Here is a 20,501-nt window from a genome sequence, read left to right as displayed (position 1 = left end):
TGGTTTTGGTCTGCAAGGCTCAGTGTGGTCCTGCCTGAAGGAGATGATAAACTGACTGGATGGCCTTGTAAAGAGTTTGTGTGTGTGTGTGTGTGTGTGTGTGTGTGCGCGTGTGTGTGGAGGGGGGAGAGAGAGAGTGAGAGAGTGTGTGGAGTGCACGCGCAAGCGAGCGAGCTCGACCTCAAACCCTCTGATTCTGTACCAAGACAGGAATGTGAAGTGCTGCTGGATGCCTTTGGTGGGACTTTGTGCACGTTAACATCAGTATGGGGCCAGGGCTTTGTCCTTGTTGCTGGATTGGATTAAGCTGCATTTGTGCCTGGTCATGGGCCAGTACTGGAGTCATGGCAAAGGATCAGTTCTGCAACTCAGAGCTCTGATCAGGGCCCTGCTACCTCAGAACTGGCTGCGGTGTGTGAGTGTAGTGTAGTGTAGTGTAGTGTGGGAGTAGGGAGCTTCCAGCTTCTCAGGCATGAACTCGTGATAAGAGAAGGGCTGTCACTCCGGAAGGGGAAGATGAGGAGTCATTCTACTTTTTGGACCTTTAAAAGCTATCAGCATTCTTTCTTAGAGCTAGAACTTCATGCATTTTCTATAGTCTGACCACTCAAGTTTGACTTCTTTTTTTCTCCCTAATTTCTGCTCAGTTATTCCATCCCTCTGTGGCCCCAGTAATTTTGAATTAGCTCTCACTTCCAGGCTAAGCATAAGCAGCACAGGGACCTGGGAAGACTGAGTCTAGTCCAGGCAAAGGGAGCGCTCAGTTGCTCAGTCGAGAGTCTCTCCTTCCTGCTTTTCTGGCTGCTTTGCCCTCTGTGGCTCCGTGTGGATGTGGGGCTGGGGTACAGCTTGGAAGGAGGAATGGATCTAGGTCCACACACTATACTCCTCAGTCTCATTCTGCCCTTCAAATGGAGGGGCCTGACTGCTGCTCTGGTTGGCTGACCAGGTTGTCTCCTCCACTTCTGCTTGGGGAGCAGCTCAAGAGTCCTCTTCACAGCCAGGCCTCTGAAGAAGGGCCTCCGCAGGCCCCTGCGGGACAGCCTGAGTGGAAGGGGCCAGCGGAGCCCAGGGAGGAATCTGCAGGCAGCCCCGTCCCGCCTGTTTCCCTGCAGAGGTAAGGATGAGTGGGAACCCTCTTGGGGTGGTAGTGGGGAGAGCTGGGATGAGTTTTCAGCCCAAGCAGCAGCAAGAGAAGTTTCTTTCTGCTGAGTGTCCCATGTGAGCTGGGAAATGAGGAGATCGGCCTTTTTCTAGTCATCGGTCTACAGCTAAAGTTGGGGTGCACAGCCTGATTAGGGGAGCTTAGAAACTCTTGAACTAAGAAGGGTCTCTTCTGACCCAACTACCTCCCTGCCAGGGGCTGGGCAGAGACTGCTGTTACCCAGGATGCGTAGGTCCTGCTAGGAGGACCATTTCTCCCAGTCTCCCCACATCAGCCCTTCGCACCCAGTAGTCATCCCACCTCTAGTTCAGCAACCCCCTGTAGAGCCCTGTTGTGTGCTAGGTCCTATGCTGAGGCGGGTGCAGAGACCTAGGCTTCCCTGAGGCCAGCTGAGAGGACCTTTGTGCCCCAGCCTGGTCCAGAGCCTGGTGTATATTTGCTAGTTCTGTTCTGGCAAACAGAAAGCTGGTCTTAGAGCTCATCCAGTTGGAATGAGTCACTAGGGGAAGTTGAGCAGCAGCGATGTTCAATCACCAGCTTCCACTGAACACCTGCTGTGTGCAGAATTTCTCCTTGGGCCCCATAACCATTCCATGTCCCACGTGGGACATGAATATCTGGTCTTCATTGTAAACAGCTTGGGAAGAGGCAGGGAGTGGAAAGTGAGATTTAAGACCTGAGATAGAGAAGCTGTTAGGGCTGCCTGTGTTGTCCCCATTACAGCTCTTTGACCCCGAATGAGGTACATCTGGAGTCTCTCACCTTTCTCCTGGCTTTAACACATTTGCTTCCTTATTGGTATCAAGGGAGGAGATCCCAAGCCCATCTGCCGCCTATAAGAGGGGCAAGGATCAGCGCTCCCAGGCTGAGAAGCTGGGCACTGGGCAGGAAGAGGCCGAGGAGTCCAAGCAGAAGGTGGCAGTCAGCCCCACCCTGTCAGTCTCTCCTGAGATGTAAGGGCCAGTTTTAACGTGTCTCTTCCCTGTTCTCCATTGTGTGTGGGTGGCTTTAGTGCCCATCCACTCTTGGTTGCTGGGGAGAGGATGCTGTGGACCAAGGGGTGGAGTGGGGGGAGAGTGAGTGTCCCCTTGGTTCTGTGAGCAGCCTTGAGACCCCTAGGCAGCCATCACTAGTCCTCGTGTGGGTTAGCTTAGGTCCCCAGGGCTCCCCTCATCAAAACTTGGGGTACAAGAGTGGAAACAAGGGGGTTCCTCTTGGGTCATTAGCAGAACCCCAAAGGTTTTATTGAGATATTTATATACACGAAAGTACACAAATCTGAATTGTACAAGTCAACGAATGTTTACATATATATACACACCATGTAACCAACACTCAGATGAGATGGAGAACATTTCCATCCCTCGAGAAAGTTTCCTCATGCTCCTTTCCTCTAATCCACCTGTCCCAGGTCACTACTATTTTGGCTTCTGTCTGGTAGATTTGTTTTTTCAGTTCTCCAACTTCATTTAAAGGAATTATATGGTATACGGTATATATCATTTGAGACTGGGTTTGAAGCTCACTTATGTGAGCTTCACTTAGGTGGTTGCACAGAGCACTTCTAGAACTTAGAAATTGTTTAGCTTTTCTTCTCCCATTTTCACCCTCCCCTCTCTTACCCCTTTTTACAGATGAGGAAACAGGCTCAGAGAGGCAAAGGGTCACATTGCTGGTTGGTTGCAAAATTAGGACTAGATTCTAGTCAGTAGGGTTATAGATTTCTGACTTTTAGTCTGCAGCCACTGTTCCTTTTCTGTACCTGGAGAGAGACAGGTGCAGGGTTATACAATTTTTCCCATCTGTGAACTGAGTAGTACAAAAGAACTAGAGTCTCAAGGATTTGGGGCTGACTGTTGAGCAGAGACAGGTTCATCCACTAATTGCTCACAGAAAGTGTCACCAAGACCTGGCAGGGCACATGAACTTATGATCTCATGTCATCACTGTGGCACTGCAGGACTGATGCAGGGAAGGGATAGCCCCATTTTTAAGGGGGCGATGTATCCCACAATGACAGCTCTAACCTTGAGGAATGACATGGCTTTCCCAAGTGTCCTTGGTGCCTGTGGACAGACAGATCAGTGTGCTTTTTATGGGGACAGGAGGTGAGTGTAGTTCAGAGAGAAGACCCTGTGGGCAGAGGTCAGAAGTCAAAGAGTTTCTACCTGGGCCTTCTGGGAGAGAGCTGGGCAGTGAGAGGAGCCAAAGCACCTTTGTGTTTCTCCTTTGTCCCAGTGAGGCTGCCCCTGCCGAGGTCTCAGGAAAATTTTCCTTGACAAATTTACAGTATTCATAGGCAATGTCATTTGTTCCTTTCCTGAACCTTTTCAGGCCCCATAACTTCCTTGTCATTATCTTTACAACTACATTAGGAATGGATTGATTTTCTGGGTTTTGTGGGGAGTAGCTTGGTGTCTCTGTCTCATTTGTACCTATGGGTTTTTAATTTGTGGAGGTGACTGAGAAAACAGACCAATGTCACTGAAAGAAGAATTTGTTACTAACATTTCCAGAGAGAAGAAGGCATGCCATGTCACGCAGGGCCACATGGGTAAGGACCAGGGCTAGTCAGGAGGCAGAGGAAGTGAGAAGGGAGAGCATGGCCCAGAACTTTTCTTGTTTTTTTTTCTTTTGTTTGTTTGTTGTTTTTTTGTGGGAGGAATGAGTGAAGTAGCATAAGTACCCTGAGTGAGTGTAGGATGGGATGGGTTGAGCAATTTTGTGGATTTTGGGTTAGGGGTGTCCTCTAGTTGCCTGGTACTTGGTCCTGGTTGATTTAGTGTAGAGAAGTATTGGCTTGGTGTTGTGAGTTAGATAAGGAGATGTGAGAGTTAGATAGAGTCAGGATTGGTTGGTTTGCATATGACAGACATGTTCCCTTTTGTGTCGGTAAGAATTGGCTAGTCCTGGGAGGGGCAGTCTCCCCTTGACCAGCAAGCTTTTTAAGATGTCGAAACTTTCTAAAATACAGAAAATAGGAAAACACGATTAATAGAGTATGCCAACTTTCATAGATGTTGTAAAACTGAATCAGAAGGAGTTACGAACAAAGAGTAGGCCAGAGAGCATGGGCAGGGCTAGCAAGAAGCCACCGATGTGCATGCTTTATGGCCAGAAGGCCTGGGTCTGGGAAACAGGGATGTTCTTCCCTTTGTCGTTGCAGCATCTTCCTTCGCGTGCTTGTAGAGAGAGGGTAGCTGAATTAAAACCACTAGGTTGATTTGAGAAGAGACAAGAACTCAGCTTCAGTAGTGTACAACCATTTCAGAATGTCCGGGTGCCATACCTTCCTCCTTCTTCTCCCTCCCTGCCTTCCCTCCTTGCTTTCCTTTCACATTTCTCAGAGCTACTTGATGGCCACCCTGAAATGACCATGCTTCTGCAGAGCCTCCTCTTGGCCACTAACTGTTAGAAATTTGGTCTCACTGATGCTAATACCTGAGGAATGGCCTAGAAATCAGACCTGCCTCTTCCTCTGGAGTCCTCAACTTCTCAGTCTTCTCAAAGATCTTTCACACGCATTGTTGACTGCCTTGGACCTAAGCTGGCAGTTTAGGATACTAGATCTTCCAAATGGGAACACAGCGAAGAGGCTCACTGAAAATAGGCCCATTTGCCTGCAAGCCAGGTATGCAAGCCAGCTCACTAGTATGTGTAGACTGGGCACATGCTACCACACCCTCTGATGCCCCATCTTTCTGTAGCATCTGTCCCTAGGGCTCCACATAGCATCACAGCCCACAGGGGAGAGAGACATTAAAAGGTGCCATCTCAAGATTAAAAGATGTTTTCAGCCAAGGTTGGAAATGAGTTGGAGGGTTGATGAGGTGGAGAGCTGCAGGGGGAGGCTCTTTTCAAAGGCAGGATTCTCAGAGGAGGTGGCAGCCACATCTCTTACGTCTGCATCAGTTGGGCTATGTCATGGGACTGAGAGGAAGCTAGGAATTGGAAGGAGGGGGAGATGGAGCTGGGAGCAGAAGAGAATTGAAGGCAGAGCTCAAGACTGTTTCTGGTCTGAGTTATAATTTTAGGAAAGGGGGAAGGAAAGATTTTAATGGTATTTCAGAGACATCAGTGGCCTTTTATGTCTTCCTTCTCTCTCTGATCTCAAGGGGCCAAAATGAAATTCCAAAGGCCTTGTTTTCTTCTGCTGTTCTAATCTTATTCCGCACGCTGTCTTCCATCTGCTGCAGTATTAGAGCTTGAAGGAGAAGCAGGTTCTGTGACCCCAGCAGGGAGACTGGCTCCCCTTTTTCACTCTTGCCCCAGTGCTCCTTGATTTGGACCAAAACCACATACTACTGAGGTTGATTGGGCCACTGTTCCAGGCCTGCCACAGCCCTGAGCCCTGTGGAAGAGTGGTTGGTAGTTGTATGGTGAGATCAATTCCTAACATAAGATTTAGGTACCTGGGAATGCAAACACATACTGGCCTTTAGGAAAGCCACTCTGGGAGGCAAAATACTTATGCTTTCATTGTCCCAAATGTTCTTAGGGTTTCTCTTTGGGTGTTTCCTTCATGAACCAGAGTACAAGCAACAAACAATGGTTCTTACATTATAGGCATCTTTGTAACCAATACCATAAGTCCTATCTTACCACCCAACCTTATGCATCCAGGTTAGCTCTGAATTTCTTTTACCTACTTCCAAATATTGAATTAACTCGAAGCGGATGAAAGAGTGGCATCATTGGGGAGATATAGAGCATAGCATTCCTGTTGTGCTCTTGCTACATTCTTTGGCTTAGGGAATGGTCTCTTGCCTGGCTTTCTTGGCAGTGTGGGATGGGGGTTTCCTGTTCCTGGGCCTCCATAGACTATTCTAGGTCTCAGGGCTACAAAAAATGCTGCTGCTTGTCCTACTGGCTCTTATGCATTGGCCTCTGTTCAGTTTGGGAGGCAAAGAACAGCCTCTGGGGACTTTCCAAACTGCTGACATGAGCCTCAAGTAGCAGGCAGAGCTCTAGTGGGGAGACAGTAAAAGGGCTTTTCTGTCTGAGCCATTCTGGGGACGAATCCGTTAGGGATAGCACTTTAATCCCTCCCTGCTGCTGCCAGCTCTTGAGCTATTTCTTCACCTTGGGCTATAACCTACCAGGTCCACTGAGAGAATGCTATGGGCTTCCCTTCTCCCTAGGCTTTTGAGGCGTTAGCCACAGTGGGGTTTGTCCTGTAGAACAGATGGTGCTTGTTATGTCCAAGAGGGGCAGCCTTACTGCTGGCCCTTGTGTGACCTGATTGGCATATGTGATTCCTGATTATGGGTGCTCCATTAGGATTCTGTATGTGATCTATAGCTGTATAAATTCTGATGCCAAAAGGTAAATGGATATTAAAACTAAATAAACGCTGTTTCTCACCCTTGGTAGGCAATCTCCAGAGCTTGCGGCTTCTCTAGAGCTTGCGGCTTCTCTGGAGCTTGCGGCTTCCCCAGAGCCGCTCTCAGAGGCTGCCCTGAAGGCCATGGAAGAGGCAGTGGCCCAAGAACTCAAGCAAGACCAGAGGCAACTTCTAGAATTGAAGCAAAAGAAGATGCAGCAGTTGCGGGAGAAGCTGTGGCAGGAGGAGGAAGAGGAGATCCTCCAGCTTCACCAGAAGAAAGAGAAGTCTCTCAGGTCCTGCCCCTCCCCTTGATAAGCTGCTCAGGGCCTCACAGTGATGTGGGGAGTGGGGGACATCTTCTCTCGCCCCGGAGACCACAGGGATGCCCGGGGCCCTGCCAAGACTCCTCACTGGCCTGTGTGGAGGAATAGGCTCCCTTGCCAAGGATCATGACCCCTCCTCTTATTGGAAGAGAGTTGGGAAACATGATCTCTAGCTAACATTTTTTGACAGGTTATATTGATCCATGTACTTTATATCTATTACTTTGTTTAGTCCTCTGAATGGCTCTTATAGGGTATTGATATCAACCCCAATTTATAGAATCTATAATTGATAAGAAATGAAGAAACTGAGGCATGGAAAGGGACGACACTAAGGAGCAGCGGAGCCGGGCTTCACTCAGGTGGCTTGTCTCTGAGGCTCGTTTTCTTAATTACTACATTGTTCTTTTTGGGAGTCAGGGCCTGGCTGGGACCCAGTGAGATTGATAGGGACCACATGATGCAGTGTGAGGTGCTCTTGCTCAGGACCCAGAGGTTTCTATTTGGGTTTGAGTAGCTGGTTGGGAGGTCCTAGACAAACAAGACACTTAAGCCTGGGCAGGGCCTGAGTGTATGCGATTGTGTGTGTGTATATATTCGGGACCTCTGTGCTAGCTCATTTAAAGGAGTTTTCTTGGAAACTACCCAATAATTTTCACATCTATCTCATTGGTTACCCCTGGTTGCAGAGGAGACTGAGAAATTTAGTCCTTTAGCTGGGTCTCTTTACATGAGAGAATAAAATCAGGGTTTTGTTAGTAAGGAATATGAGAGAATGGATATTGAGATGTTAACAAGCAATCTCTGTCACAGTCCCATGGGGAAAGTGCTACAAAAAGGTGTTAATGTAATTCACTTATTTGGCAATTTAACTAAAGGCTAAATTTTATCCTCTTGGACAGAACATCCAAAAGTAGTAGAGACTTTTTTTTTTTTTTAATATATATATATTATAGATAACAAAGACTGTATAAAACATTCATGCTTAATTTAGAGATGCTAACAGAAAACCAACACCTGACTACCAGAGGGTTGGGGACAATCTCAGCCCAACACAGGATCCGCTGACCCAGTGCCCTTATATCACCCCTCCTGGATCCTCTGCCAGGGAGCATCCCACAAAGCAGATCTCCCCACAGCATCTTCCTCTTCTAGCTAACTGAAAACTGAGGCAGGGGCCCACCCAAACAGGGTGGGGCTCAGCTCGCTTTGAGAGGCAGCGCTTAGGAGAGGATCCTGGCGGTGGTTCCCTGCCAGCCCACCAGGCTCTTCCTCTCTTCCTGGCCCTACCCTGGGCTTGCCTGACTGGGCTTTTTATCCCTCTCCAAACCACTCGCAACTCCAGAGTGTCCAAGAGCCCTCTTGGGTTGTGGTGAAGACTCGCGCGCCAAAAGTATGTGACTTAGGACCTGCAACACAGTTTTTGCTCAAATAATGGTAGTTCTTATTTTTATTTTCAGTTGAAATCAATATGGTTTCAGTGGCCTTGACTAAGTGATTTCTCTGTGGGCATTGCCTTGCCTGGCTCCCTTTGAAATAGTTCATCATGAGAACTCTGTTTCTCTTTATACATAAGCCTTGCTGAGAGGCGGGGCCTCCTCTCTGCTAGGAAAGTTTGACTTGGTAGAAATTTCTGGAAGCAACACTGACCTTAGAGCAAATATTTCTTGAATGAGCAGGCAAGCTGACCCTTATTTTCTTTAGTTGTAAAATGACGAGTTTAGTTGTAAGACGAAGAGAGAGAGAGTTGTAAAATGAAGGACTTAACCTCTAAAGACCCTTCCAGCTCTAACATTCTGTGATGCTATGTGTAAAATTTAGCCATAGGACAGAGAAAGGGTTTCTGGAGAATCTAGAAGAAAGGATTTTTACTTAACTCAAATTTTCTGTCATAGTGGAAGGGAGCAGTGCTGCTGGGAACTTGAAATAGAAAACAATCCTAAATCTTTTTTGGCTTTGGAATTCATTACAGAAGCTTCTCAAAGAAATTGTCTTCTGAATCTTTTTTTTTCTTAGGCTTGAATTCCCTGAGTGTACAGCACACAGCCCTGGTCATGTGGGGGCTGCGTGAGGAGGATGTGGTTTGTGTAAGCAGAGGGATGTCTGCTTGGAGTGAAATGGTTACTATTGTTAGTCTATAAATAAGATACCCTCATAGATAATCAAAGCTCGCTTATATTTGGGGGGGTGGGTGATATTGTTCAAATTCAACATTTATTGAGTACCTACTTCATGTAAGTTATTGTGTTCAGCACCTAGGATAGAACAGATTTTAAGACAAGATTTCTTTCTCTGAAGAACCTCCCTGACTTGTAAGGAAAACAGACATACAAAAGATTAATTATGATGCAGTATGATGCATGGTACAGAGTGGTATGGGATAAGAAAGGTCCCCATATATTGTGTGATGGGAACAGAAAGGCTAATTGATGAATTTGGAGGAAGTAAGAAAGACTTCTCTGAGAGGAGTGAACTAGGTGTTGAATGACGAATATGGATTTGTCATGTAGAAAAGGGCATTCTAGGCAAGGAACCAGCGTGAACAAAGGCCAAGAGGCAAGAAAAAGAGTATGGTGGGATTTAGAGGTGGTGGCTTATCTGATGTGGCTGGAATAGAGCCTGTGGGGTGGGGAGTGAAAGGATATGGAACCAGAGTCAGGCTGGGGTCAGACTGTCCATCCTTGAGTGAACTTGGAGGCAGAAGGGAGCCTTTGGAAGAAACACTGTTTTGGGATCAAGCAGCCTATAATCTGTTTCCTGTGGCAAAGGGCAAGTGGATTTCATGTCCCCCTTTACCCTGGGAGATATTATAGGGAGGCAGCAGGACCCAGAGGCTGCGGTTAAGTTCATCCTTAAGATTTAGGGAGCTTCACAGGCAGTTTATAGGCTTTTGAGGCTGAAAGCCGGGGATTATGACTAGAAGAGGAAACACCTTTGGAGCTTCCAACAAACTTGCCTTTTCTTTCCTTCCCAGTTCACTGAAGGAGCAGTTGCAGAAAGCCACTGAGGAGGAGGGGACTCGGATAAGAGAAGAGGAAAGCCAGAGGCTGTCCCAGCTCCGGGCCCAGGTCCAGTCCCGTGCAGCAGCAGATGAGAACCAAATCAGGTGAGTGCCTACTATAAGCTGCCCAGCCCCGTGGAGGGGACCACCCTGAGTACACTGGCCCATTACCATTCCCTTCTCTCTGCCCAGGGCCGAGCAACAGGCTTCCCTGCAGAAGCTGAGAGAGGAGTTAGAGTGCGTACAGAAGGCTGAAAGGGCCAGCTTGGAGCAGAGAAACAGGCAAATGCTGGAGGAACTCAAGGAAGAGATGGAGGCTTTGGAGAAGAGAGAACAAGCTTCCCTGAATGCTGAGAAAGAGAAGGCTTTGCAGCAGCTAAGGGAGCAGCTGGAAGGGGAGAGGAAAGAAGTGAGCAAGTAGAGTGGAGACTCTTCCCCTCTGGCTGCTCCCTGGGCTGCCTGGGGAGGGACTGAATGGAGAAGAAGAGCCAGTCTTGCGCATGCTTGATGGGGAGCCTGGTGGAGAGTGGGTGTCTGCACAGATGCGTGTGGAGATGGTCGGCCCATTACTCTGGGTGGATCCGGCTTGTCTTAGGGCAGGTGCTAGCCCTGGTCCCCAAGACAGAGCGGAGGGTACTGCAGAGGTCCAGAGGCCCCTCTAGGGCCAGCTGGGCCAGCAGCAGTGTTATCAATGGCAGTGAAGAAGTTTAAGGGGAAATGACTTGTGGATTTAAGATTTCATGACTGAAAGAACTTAGACTAGAGGTCCTGCGACAGAGGTGCCCTTTCCCTGTCCTTGTTCTTCAGGGGCAGCCGTGATTACCTTTTATCTTTCTCCTTTTCTCTCCTGCCATAGAATGAGAGGTTAGCACACTTAGAGTTTTTTCTCCCTTGTCCTTACTCCTTGTCCCTCTGATCTGATGGTCTGTCTCTAGGTAAGAGGCTGAAGTAAGTAGCAGGCCATGTGGAACTTCTGTTTTCTTTTGGTGGAGAATGGAGCTTTGGCTCTGTTACAAGGAGAAGCTTCAGTAGGGTCTGGGGAGAACGTTGTACTGCAAGTACTCCGGGCAGTTATGCTAAAACTTCCAGCCCTCCCTGCCTGGGGTCTCGTTCATAGGCATGAGCATCACCGTGTGCCTGTGGCCTAGCCCAGAGGCAGGGGTTTGGAAGCAGTGACCTGAGGTTCATTGCTCCTCCACTCTGGCCTTCATGTTCCTGTTCATTTCCTAGTTGCAGACTTTAGGGACTGAATTATATTGGAGGAACAAAGATGTGCCTGTGGTTCCCCTGAGCCCCCTTAGCTCGAGGGGTATGGGAATGGATTCCTGGCTCTTCCTTCCTCCAGAGTCAGTGCCCAGCCAGTCTTCCCTGCCCTGCATCCTTCACAGGCTCTTTGTTGTTCCCCAGGCAGTGGCAGCACTGGAGAGTGAGCACAGAACTCAGCTGGAGCAGCTCTCTTCCTCGCTGGAGGCCAAACACAGAGAGGTGAGATGCTGCCGGCCTGGCCTGTAAAGCAGAGCCTGGGCAGCCTGGTCTCTGAGTATAAGCATCACGGCCCCTTCATGACTAATCCTCAGAACTCATACCCATCTCTGCCACAAGGGAGGAGGCTTCTCTCTCCCCATAGTTCATGAGGAGGGATACTAGGTCCCTGGGAAGTGAGTTTCTTATGGCCACTCTGCAGTGCTCTCTGTGCTTGGGCCTCCTCAGGTGGTCTCCAGCCTCCAGAAGAAGATAGAGGAAGCTCAACAGAAGGAGGAGGCCCAGCTGCAGGAGAGCCTGGGGTGGGCAGAGCAGAGAGCTCAGCGGAAAGTTCACCAAGTGCTGGAGTATGAGCAAGAGGTGAATGCTGGTCTGCTTCTTTGGCTTTGTGTGTGCCTGTCATGGATGCTCTGATAGTTGGCCGGGCTATTGTCCAAGGGGTCTTCCACTTTGCTTTGGATGGCTCAGCTGTACTTAGAACATCTGGTTCCCTTTTTATGTCTTAGTTCCGCTGAGGACAGGTGCTGTTCCACCCCCTGCCCCTGTATGCATGTGGGGAGGGGATGCTGGAGTATTGCTGTGTATATATCATGTGTCATGTATGTGTGATATGTATGTTTTGTGTGTCGGGGAGGGGGAACACTGGGGAGGTGTGCATATGTTGCATATGTGTATGAGACCTTTAAGTGCTTCAGCCCTCGAGTACTGGTCTACTCTCAGTCCTGCATGTTGTATGCCTATCGCCTGCCCTGCAGCTCAGTGGCCTCCTGAGAGAGAAGCGCCAGGAGGTAGAAAGGGAACATGAGAGGAAGATGGACAAGATGAAACAGGAGCACCAGCAAGTGGTGGCTGAGGCCAGAGAGCAGTATGAAGCTGAGGTGACTTGGTCCAGCATGCATGCTTGCATGCGCGTGCGCGTGCATCACACACACACACAGGCCCTTCCTAGCTGGCTAGAGAGCAGGGGAAGGGGACAAATTGTGGTCAGGGCTTGTGGGAGGCTTTCTTCCCTGGCCCCCTGCAATGGTAAAGTCATTTTTGCCTTTTTAACTAAAGCATTAGATTAGGAGTGCTTCCTCTCCATCAGGCAGGCTGCATTATCCTCTCATGGTAATAATAGCTAACATATTGAGCTTGTACTATGTGCAAGCACTGTTCTAAGCTCTTTATTAACTCATTCAGTCCTCATAACACCCTTACAAGGTACATACTATCATTATCTCCATTTTAAAAATGAGGAAACAAACTTGGGGAGTATAAGCAACTTTCCCAAGCCCACTCTGGCTAATAAGCAGAGGAACTATGATTCAAGCCTAGACTGTGTGATTCCAAAGCCTTCAGCTTTAACCACCCTAATACCATGCCACCAGGGTAATCAAAATTCCAGGACCAAGAAATAGATTGCCAAGAGCAAAACAATATGTAAGTATTATCTGCCCATCTTTAGCCCTTGGCTGGGAAAGTTCAGTTATCTAAGTGGCTCTACTCCAATTTGTCTTGTTCCTATTGGGGTGAACATTTGTGGGGTGGCTGACTTTCCCCCACAGCTGGGCCTCTGCCTGGGACTTCTAAGCTGCTGCCCCAGGGATTGTATCCCAGACACTTTGTACAGTCTTTCTCAGCACAGAAATAGCAGGCCGTGAAGAAATGTAGTTGACTCCCTTCCCAAACCAATTCTGACCTTGCTGAAGAATAGTGATAATTTATTAATGACCTCTCTTCCCTAGGGAAGGGTAGCTGTACATAATGGAGCAGTAGAAGCAGCAGCCTACAGGGGCATTTCCTCATGACATCTGACCAGCCTCTGCTTCAGCAGCAGAGGGGGTGCAGGCTTTCTGGGGGAGTAGGACCATGCTATCTTTGATGCTCTTCTTCTCTAAGAGCTGGCCTTAGGGAACTGATGGGGTCTTTGATCTTATTGACTCAAGGTGGCAGGGGTGGGGGGGCCACTGCATTTTCCCACCAGCGGCCCCACCCTCTGTGCAGGAGAGGAAGCAGCGGGCTGAACTCTTGGGTCACCTGACTGGAGAGCTGGAGCGCCTCCGAAGGGCCCACGAGCGAGAATTGGAGACTGTGAGGCAGGAGCAGGACAGGCAGCTGGAGGACTTACGGCGTCAGCACCGGGAGCAGGTGGAGGCTCTGGGTGGCCACTTGGGGCTCACCCACCAGACACCCCCATGCAGGGTAGAAAAATGCTGGGGGCAGCAGGACAGGATGGAGCCTGACAGCTTCAGGAGTGGGGGTGGGGTGGGGGAGTGGGGTCTTGCATTGGCCATCCCCAAGCTAGAGCATCTTTGCTCATTTGTTTTCTGGGCCAGGGCACATCCCCAGGATTAGAAGAGGAGGTCAGCCCCTCTAGGGCCTTGGGGTTGGTACCTTTGCTTCTCCTTGCCACCACCGGAAATAAACAAGGTGTGATGCTTTCCTGGGAGGCCACAGGAGCTAATGGGAGGAAGCCTGAGCCCATCTTGGAGGGTCTGCTATAGTATGGTGGGTCAGGGCCCCTTCTGCCCTTTCAGCTAGTGCTTTGTACTCTCTACACTTACATCTTTCTCTCCACCTACGCTTCTATGTAGGAAAGGAAACTCCAAGATTTAGAGGTAGAACTTGAAACCAGAACCAAAGATGTCAAGGCCAGATTGGCTCAGCTGGACATTCAGGTGAGGGAGTGGGAGTGGAAGACAGGATCTCCAGGTGTCCTTGACCTTGGAGTCATAGCTCCCCCAGAAGAACGGGCCTTTCTGTCCCTTCGACCTGGAAATGGCCAAGGGGCCCTGTTTCTTTCCTTCTCTGACAGGAGACTGCCCAGAAGGAGAAGCAGCAGCTCCTTGATGTGCAGAGGCAGGTTGCGCTGAAGAGTGAGGTTTGTCTGCCTCTCTTGGCCTCCCCTCTTTGTCTCTTCCCCTTTCTCTTTCCTTCTCCCCGCCGCCCACCTCACCCCAACACTCCACTTTTTGTTCACTTGATCTCTCCAGGGCATTGGGCTTATTTGACAAATAGTACCACTGTATGGAATCCAACTCAGGACCCTCAGGGAGTGGGGCTGTGGTGGGAGGACGGGAACCTGCACATCCTCTGACCGTGGACACAGAGACTTCACTGTGTCAGTTCCACCCTCTCTCCCTGCTCTTTGGGCCTCCCTGTCCTTTAGGGTTGCCTGTTCCCTACCGTCTTCTCACTGTTTCTCCAGGTGCTTCTATCTTTTCTTCTGCTCTAGGAAGCCACAGCCACCCATCAGCACCTGGAAGAGGCAAAGAAAGAGCATACCCACTTGTTGGAGTCAAACCAGCAGCTCCGAAGAATTCTCAGTGAGCTTCAGGCCTGCAAATTGGAGCTGGAATCCCAGGTGGATCTGCTGCAGACCCAGAGTCAGACGCTGCAGAAACATGTCAGGTGGTGTAGGCATCCTGCACTTAGCCACCCCACTGCCTCTTGCTTGCCCGCTGACCTCTGCTGCTCATGGGCCCTGTCCACTCATGGCTAAGTTAACAGGCAAAGGAGCTATGTCTGCTGCATTTTGTAGGGGTTGGGAGGTGTTAGGAGGCTGTGAATAGTTGGGGGTCCCTGGTTTTACTGTTCAGGCCGCAGCCCTGCCTCAGGGACTTGACAGGAGTGAAAGGATGAAGATGGTCCTGCTCTCTACCTTCCCAGGAGTCCCAACTGTGTGCTGCCTGGCCTGTTTTATCATGTGATCCTCCTCACCTCCTCCCACCTCACACTCCCTTTTCCTACTACAGTGATCTGGAGGCGGAAGCTCAAAGACAGCGGGACACATTGAAAGAGCTGGCAGTCGAGAGTAATGCTTCTCCACATTTTGAGCCAGATCTCCACATTGGAGACCTACGAAAATCTCTTGTGACAGTGAGCTTCTCTATTCCTGGGACGGGTTAGGATGGCTGGGCTCCGGCACCAGAAGTGGGTAGAGCCTCAGGAGGGGGCAGGGCATCAGGAGGGGTCCTGGCTCTCTGCTCTGTGTAGGGCCTTAGCCTCCTGTTCTTATCATTTCCAATCTCCCATCTCCATCTGTCAAATGATATCTGTAAGTAAATAGTGCTCAGCAGCTAGCAGGGCTATTTGTGTGTAGGCCACTGGGAGGGAATTCAGGGTTCCCTGAGCCTGCAGTGTATCTGCTTTTGTTGCATTTGGTGGGTCTTTCTTACCATGTATTCTTAGAACCAGACCAAAGAGGTACCCTCTACTTTCTCCCAGAGCAAGGAGGAGACTGACTTGTCCTTGGACAGGTGAGTTCCCATAGTCTATCTTATTTTGGGTTGAGGATGAAATGGAGGGGTGAGTGCCTGTATCACAGTGCTGGTATAAACTAAAATGAGGTGACAGCGATCACCAGTGGAGCTTGGTTTAGGGAAGGGGACCAGGAGGATTGAGGAATCTTCTCTGGCAAGCCGAGTAGGTGCCCACTGAGTGTTAACACAGCCTACTGGCATCGGCTGAACCCCTGTTTGAGGGTCATGCTGATGGGAGCATCTGGCCATCTACCTGATGGTGTCAGGTAGGAGGACTCAGGGCAACACGCCCCATACTGTAGTATTTAATGGCGGCATTTCCTCACACTGCTCAGCCCCAGCCCTGTAATCTGCTCAAGATGGGCATCTGCTGGGGAAGTGGTCGGGCTCTTGGAGTCTTTGCTCACCCTCCCACCGCAGGCGTCCCTTACTCTGCCTGTCCCCCACAGCATCCGGCACTACTTCTCTGCGGAGGCGGTAGCTCTCCGCGGTGCCAAGGAGTTCCTGGTGCGGCAGACGCACTCCATGCGGAGGCGGCAGACGGCTCTCAAAGCGGCCCAGCGGCACTGGCGCCACGAGCTGGCCAGTGCTCAGGGAGCAGCCGAAGACGTGCCAGGCACTAAGACCTTGGATGATGTGCGCAAGGACCTGGAAGAGGTCAGGAGGGTGGAGGACAGCCTGCCAGCCCCACGAGGAGAGGGGAGCACTGGGGGAGGCAGGGAAACAGTCGCTTTGGGGCACGTCCTTGATTGTTCTGGTGATTCCATGAGAGTGTTCACATAGGCCCTGGGGTCACTGGACAATTCTTCTAGGGCAACTGGACAGGGGATGCAGGTTATGAAGCTCCATGAGGATGAAAGCGCCTTACATTTATGAGGCAATGCGCAGTGTGCAGAATGCTTTCTCTCAGTAAATCATTTGGTCCTTGCAATAACTATAGATGATGCACAAGGTAGTAGCATTATTCCCATTTTTTAGGTGAAGAATATAAGTAAGGTTTTTAAAATCCAATACCTTGCTTATCCTATCACACTGACAATTTTGTTCATAACTGAAAATCTTTTGAGTACACTCAGCATAAGACTGAGTTACTTGTACATTTCTGATACTCTAATTTGCAATGGAAAGGCAGTGACTTCATGGTTGTTATTATTAGTTGGGATCACAGATCTTTGAGGGTCCTGGCAGATCATACTAAGTCCCTTAGAAAGCTGATGGTGCTCAGAGCCGGTGAGCAAGCTTGGGGCCCTGTGGCCTCTAAGAATAGTGTGGGGGCAGCAGAGGGCAAGAGGCTTCCCAGGGGATGTACATGCTACTCCTGCGCCACCATTGCTCCTCCAAATCCCTCCTTGATGATGATAGTGGTGATGATAATAACCATTTGGTTAACAGTAACCATTTGAGAATTTATTAGGTATGGGCATAGCACTCAACATGTAACATACTCTATCTCATTTAATTTTCATCACCCTATGAAAAGTAATATTTCTCTTAGATGAGAATTAAGACTGAGAGTTAAGTCATGTTCAAGATTATCCAGCCAACGATGGCAAAGCTGGGACACCAGCATCTGTGTGGCAGTCACCACATTTCTCCTCCCCTTCCTCCTTGGCTGCAGGAGACCAGACACCTGAATGAGATGAAATCAGCCATGCGGAAAGGCCACAACCTGCTGAAGAAGAAAGAGGAGAAGCTGAATCAGCTGGAGTCCTCTCTTAGGGAAGAGGTGCAGTCCTATGGCCATGTAGCCTTGTGCCCACGACCGCCTCTTCTGTTTCTAGGATGTGGTTGGGTTCTTTGGGCCTGTGTCAGGGAAGCTGGGCCTCTAGGGCCCAGGATTGTAGGCTTAGGGCTCCTGGGCTGGTGAAAATGGCAGTGGCTTCAGCTTCGTGTTTGGGTGTTTGTGCCGAGTGGTCCCGAGAGACCCAGAGCCTCTTGCTGAAGGTTCTTGAGGATCTAGCTCCTGCCCTTCCCCTGCCATGGTACCTGATGACCATGGTATTCTCAGGGTGTTGGGAATAGATGCACCTAGAAGGTTTCCCTACCTTCCCTGGGGCCTTGTAGACTTTCCCCTGGATGCCTAAGGAATGGATGTGTCTGGAGGGAAGCTTAGGTGGAGAGACACTGCAGGGAGAGTTTATTAGGGGGAAGGGTGGGCATCCGTGTGGTCCCGGTGGCTCAGGTAGTTGAGTTCTCTCAGCCCAGCCTCCTTCCCACACCCCTTGCAAGACAGCCCGCATGATGTTCCTGTCCCAGGACTTTGGGTCTCAAGGAGTCCACCTACCAAGTGCTCAGTCCCTACACCTCACAAGGGCAGTGGGCAGAAAGCCCAGGGAGAGTACCAGTAATAACTGCTGCTTTTACCCATAAGGCTTCAGATGAAGACACTCTGAGAGGAGCCCCCACCAAGAAAGTGGTGACCTTTGACCTCAGCGACATGGAAGACATGAGCAGTGAAAGTTCTGAATCCTGTCCCTTGCCTCACAGTGAGTGGTGGCAGCAGGGTAGAGGGGGAGAGGGAGGACCACAGTTTCCATGGAGAGGGAAGAACTTGGAGAATAGAGGTAGAGCCCCCTTCCCTCAGCCTTGTGTGGGTAGGTCTGTGGGAGCCAGTGTCTGGAGAAGGTACTCAGTAAATTCTTGGGAAGGAGTGAACCAGCGTGGCTTTGCCAGCACACAGGGCTGAAAGGATCCAGGAAAGCCTTCCGAATGTGCAGGGCGCTTTACAGTGAGAAGTGTTCCTGTTCGCCGCTCCCTTCTAGTGTCACTTTCTGGGAAAGTATTCTCCTTCTGCCGCTCTGGCTTGCAAAGGACCCTTTCCTACTTCTCCAGGGCCAGCCTCCTATTGCACCATCACGAACACAGGCCCTGCCACCCCCCATTCCCCAAGTCAAGGCCAAGGGGCTGTTGTTTGGAGGAACGGGGAGGGGGCAGGCCAGTAGGGTGCCACATTGCCAGCTGGGCCCGGGCATGCTCCAGTGCCTGGAACCTAAGTCCTTCCTCATCGTCTGCCTCTTCCATTTCAGTCACTCTGACAGCAAGTCCTACCTTCCCCAACAAGATCCACTACTTGAGCAGCTCCCTGCAACGGATCAGCAGCCAACTAAACAGTGTCCTCAGCATGCTGGGCAGCCTCAGCACTCAGCCACCACCGCCACTCCTCACTTCCACCCCAGCGCAGAACCCTCCCTGGTCCTCCAGGAGCACTTCCATTCCCATCTACCCCTCCCTGGCCCAGGTCGCAGCCTCATCCCCTGCTACATCCATGTCTACGCAGTGGGCCTGGGACCCAGGCCTGGGCCCCAGGCTCTCCCCCTCTGTGACTCAAACAGTGGATGACTTTCTGGTGGAGAAGTGGCACAAGTATTTTCCAAGTAAGCCTCCTCATGGGCCAGTGTGGTGTGTATTCCTCCTCTTCCTTCTCTCTTTCTTCTCCTCTTCCTTTTTCTCTCTTTCTCCTTCACTTACCCTTTAACTCTACCCCTGCCCCTAACTTTGGCATGGTTCATTGAGCCATTGACTGTGGATCCCTGGGGAGAAAACCTTGCTGGTTGCCCTGCAGCTGGAGGCTCCATGGGTCATGATGGTTTGCCTGGAGCTTGGGCTGATTGGGACCTTTATGACTCCAGAGCTCAGCAGAACCTAAACGATCATTGTCATCATCATAATAGCTACCATTGTGTGCATTATATTATGGCCAGGCATTTTACTCCATAGAACATTTGTTTTACTCCATAGAACATTTCATTTAGCTTTTATAATAACTCTCTGAGGTAGTAATTATTTATCCCCACTTTACAGATGAGGAAACTGAGACTCAAGGAAGTTAAGTAATATTTTCCAGGGTGCCCAGTGAGTGAGCAACAGACAGGGTTTGACTCCATGTCTTTGTAACTCTAGGATTCTGTTTGTAACCCTTGGCCATATGGCTTCCCCCTGCTTCTGGGCTGGGTGGCCTCCCCTGGTGTCGTAGCACTGCTGAGGGATGTGAAAAGCCATAAAAACAGTTTTGGGAAAAAATTACATCTCCCCATATCAACCCAAATAGAAAAGTAGATTAAGTTTTAGAAATAAATACAACAATTCCTATTGGTCATCTTTCATTCAACCACTGAAAATTTCTGTTGTTTTTTTTGTGGGCACAGCCTTTTCAGTTATGGGGAGGCAGACTACTTGGGGCTGGGTCTGGCTCAGCTGAACTAATGCTCATTTTGAACCATTTCCTCCCACTTTCCAGCTGGAGTCCCATTCCTTAGCAGCAGCCCTGCCCCCTTGGAGAACAGGCTGGGTTATGTGTCTGCCAGGTAAGCCTCCATGTAGGTTCAGGGTGGAATCACACAGTTCAGCTGTTCACTGTGCATCCCTGAGCTGGCAGGACCTCTCAGGGGAACAGAACTCACGGTCGTTGCCCAGAGAGGTCAGCCAGGCCCCTAATCCACAAAGCTGCCTGGGTCTGAGGCACTCCTACAACCAGAGGAAAGTCCCAGTGGCGGGCAGGGCGTACCTGGCGCAGCTCCATGAGGAAGCTGCTCTGTGGCACCCTCTGGGAGAAATCAGCCCCTGGCCCCTCCAGCTCTGGAATGTGGCCTTTGTATCTGCCATTACACCCTTTGTCTGCTTCCTGCTTTCCTCAGTCCTGCTGAGTAACATCTGGAGCGAGAGGGGCACCCGTGGGGGAAACAGATGGGCAATTATTTAAACCTGTTATTAATTTCCCATTCATCTTATTCTTTGCCAAACGTATCCCCCCACAGCCCCCCCATCCATAAGTATACCCCCTTCGGCCAATTTTGAAGGTGGTGCTGGGCAGGTATTTGAGTTGACATTTGGGAGAACTTTTGCTGATGAGATTGGCCCAGAATTGGCGAATATGGGAACCTAGAGCCCTGATATCAAGAGTATTCACCCAGAAGAGGGTGGAGGGGTGTACCATTTTCATTTTTGGGAAGGTTCCAGAGGG

General features: G+C 50.0%; 1 protein-coding gene across 10 annotated transcripts in view; it reads left to right on the top strand.

Moving 5' to 3' along the window:
• The window catches only part of CEP164 (centrosomal protein 164), a 65,381-nt gene that overhangs the window by 42,877 nt on the left and 2,003 nt on the right, over positions 1-20,501 (top strand). For 3 of the 10 annotated variants that reach the window (XM_006912770.3, XM_025047464.1, XM_025047467.1), the window contains 19 exons: positions 950-1,117; positions 1,972-2,118; positions 6,539-6,784; positions 9,789-9,920; positions 10,008-10,224; positions 11,223-11,300; positions 11,526-11,657; positions 12,053-12,175; positions 13,284-13,427; positions 13,874-13,957; positions 14,095-14,160; positions 14,515-14,690; positions 15,035-15,158; positions 15,471-15,538; positions 15,991-16,198; positions 17,160-17,267; positions 17,913-18,027; positions 18,568-18,915; positions 19,779-19,845. In XM_006912770.3, coding sequence (XP_006912832.1) covers positions 950-1,117; positions 1,972-2,118; positions 6,539-6,784; positions 9,789-9,920; positions 10,008-10,224; positions 11,223-11,300; positions 11,526-11,657; positions 12,053-12,175; positions 13,284-13,427; positions 13,874-13,957; positions 14,095-14,160; positions 14,515-14,690; positions 15,035-15,158; positions 15,471-15,538; positions 15,991-16,198; positions 17,160-17,267; positions 17,913-18,027; positions 18,568-18,915; positions 19,779-19,845 — 2,751 coding nt within the window. Of the gene's footprint in view, positions 1-949; positions 1,118-1,971; positions 2,119-6,538; positions 6,785-9,788; positions 9,921-10,007; positions 10,225-11,222; positions 11,301-11,525; positions 11,658-12,052; positions 12,176-12,667; positions 13,251-13,283; positions 13,428-13,615; positions 13,710-13,873; positions 13,958-14,094; positions 14,161-14,514; positions 14,691-15,034; positions 15,159-15,470; positions 15,539-15,990; positions 16,199-17,159; positions 17,268-17,912; positions 18,028-18,567; positions 18,916-19,778; positions 19,846-20,501 lie in introns of those variants that run through there. The other 7 variants (XM_025047466.1, XM_025047465.1, XM_025047468.1 and 4 more) reach the window with 7 other exon arrangements.

The sequence above is a fragment of the Pteropus alecto genome, unplaced genomic scaffold, assembly GCF_000325575.1.
Source record: "Pteropus alecto unplaced genomic scaffold, ASM32557v1 scaffold224, whole genome shotgun sequence".
NCBI classification, from domain to species: Eukaryota; Metazoa; Chordata; class Mammalia; order Chiroptera; family Pteropodidae; genus Pteropus; species Pteropus alecto.
The sequence above is the reverse complement of the archived record's forward strand: the minus strand, read 5'-3'. Positions and strand labels throughout refer to the sequence as shown.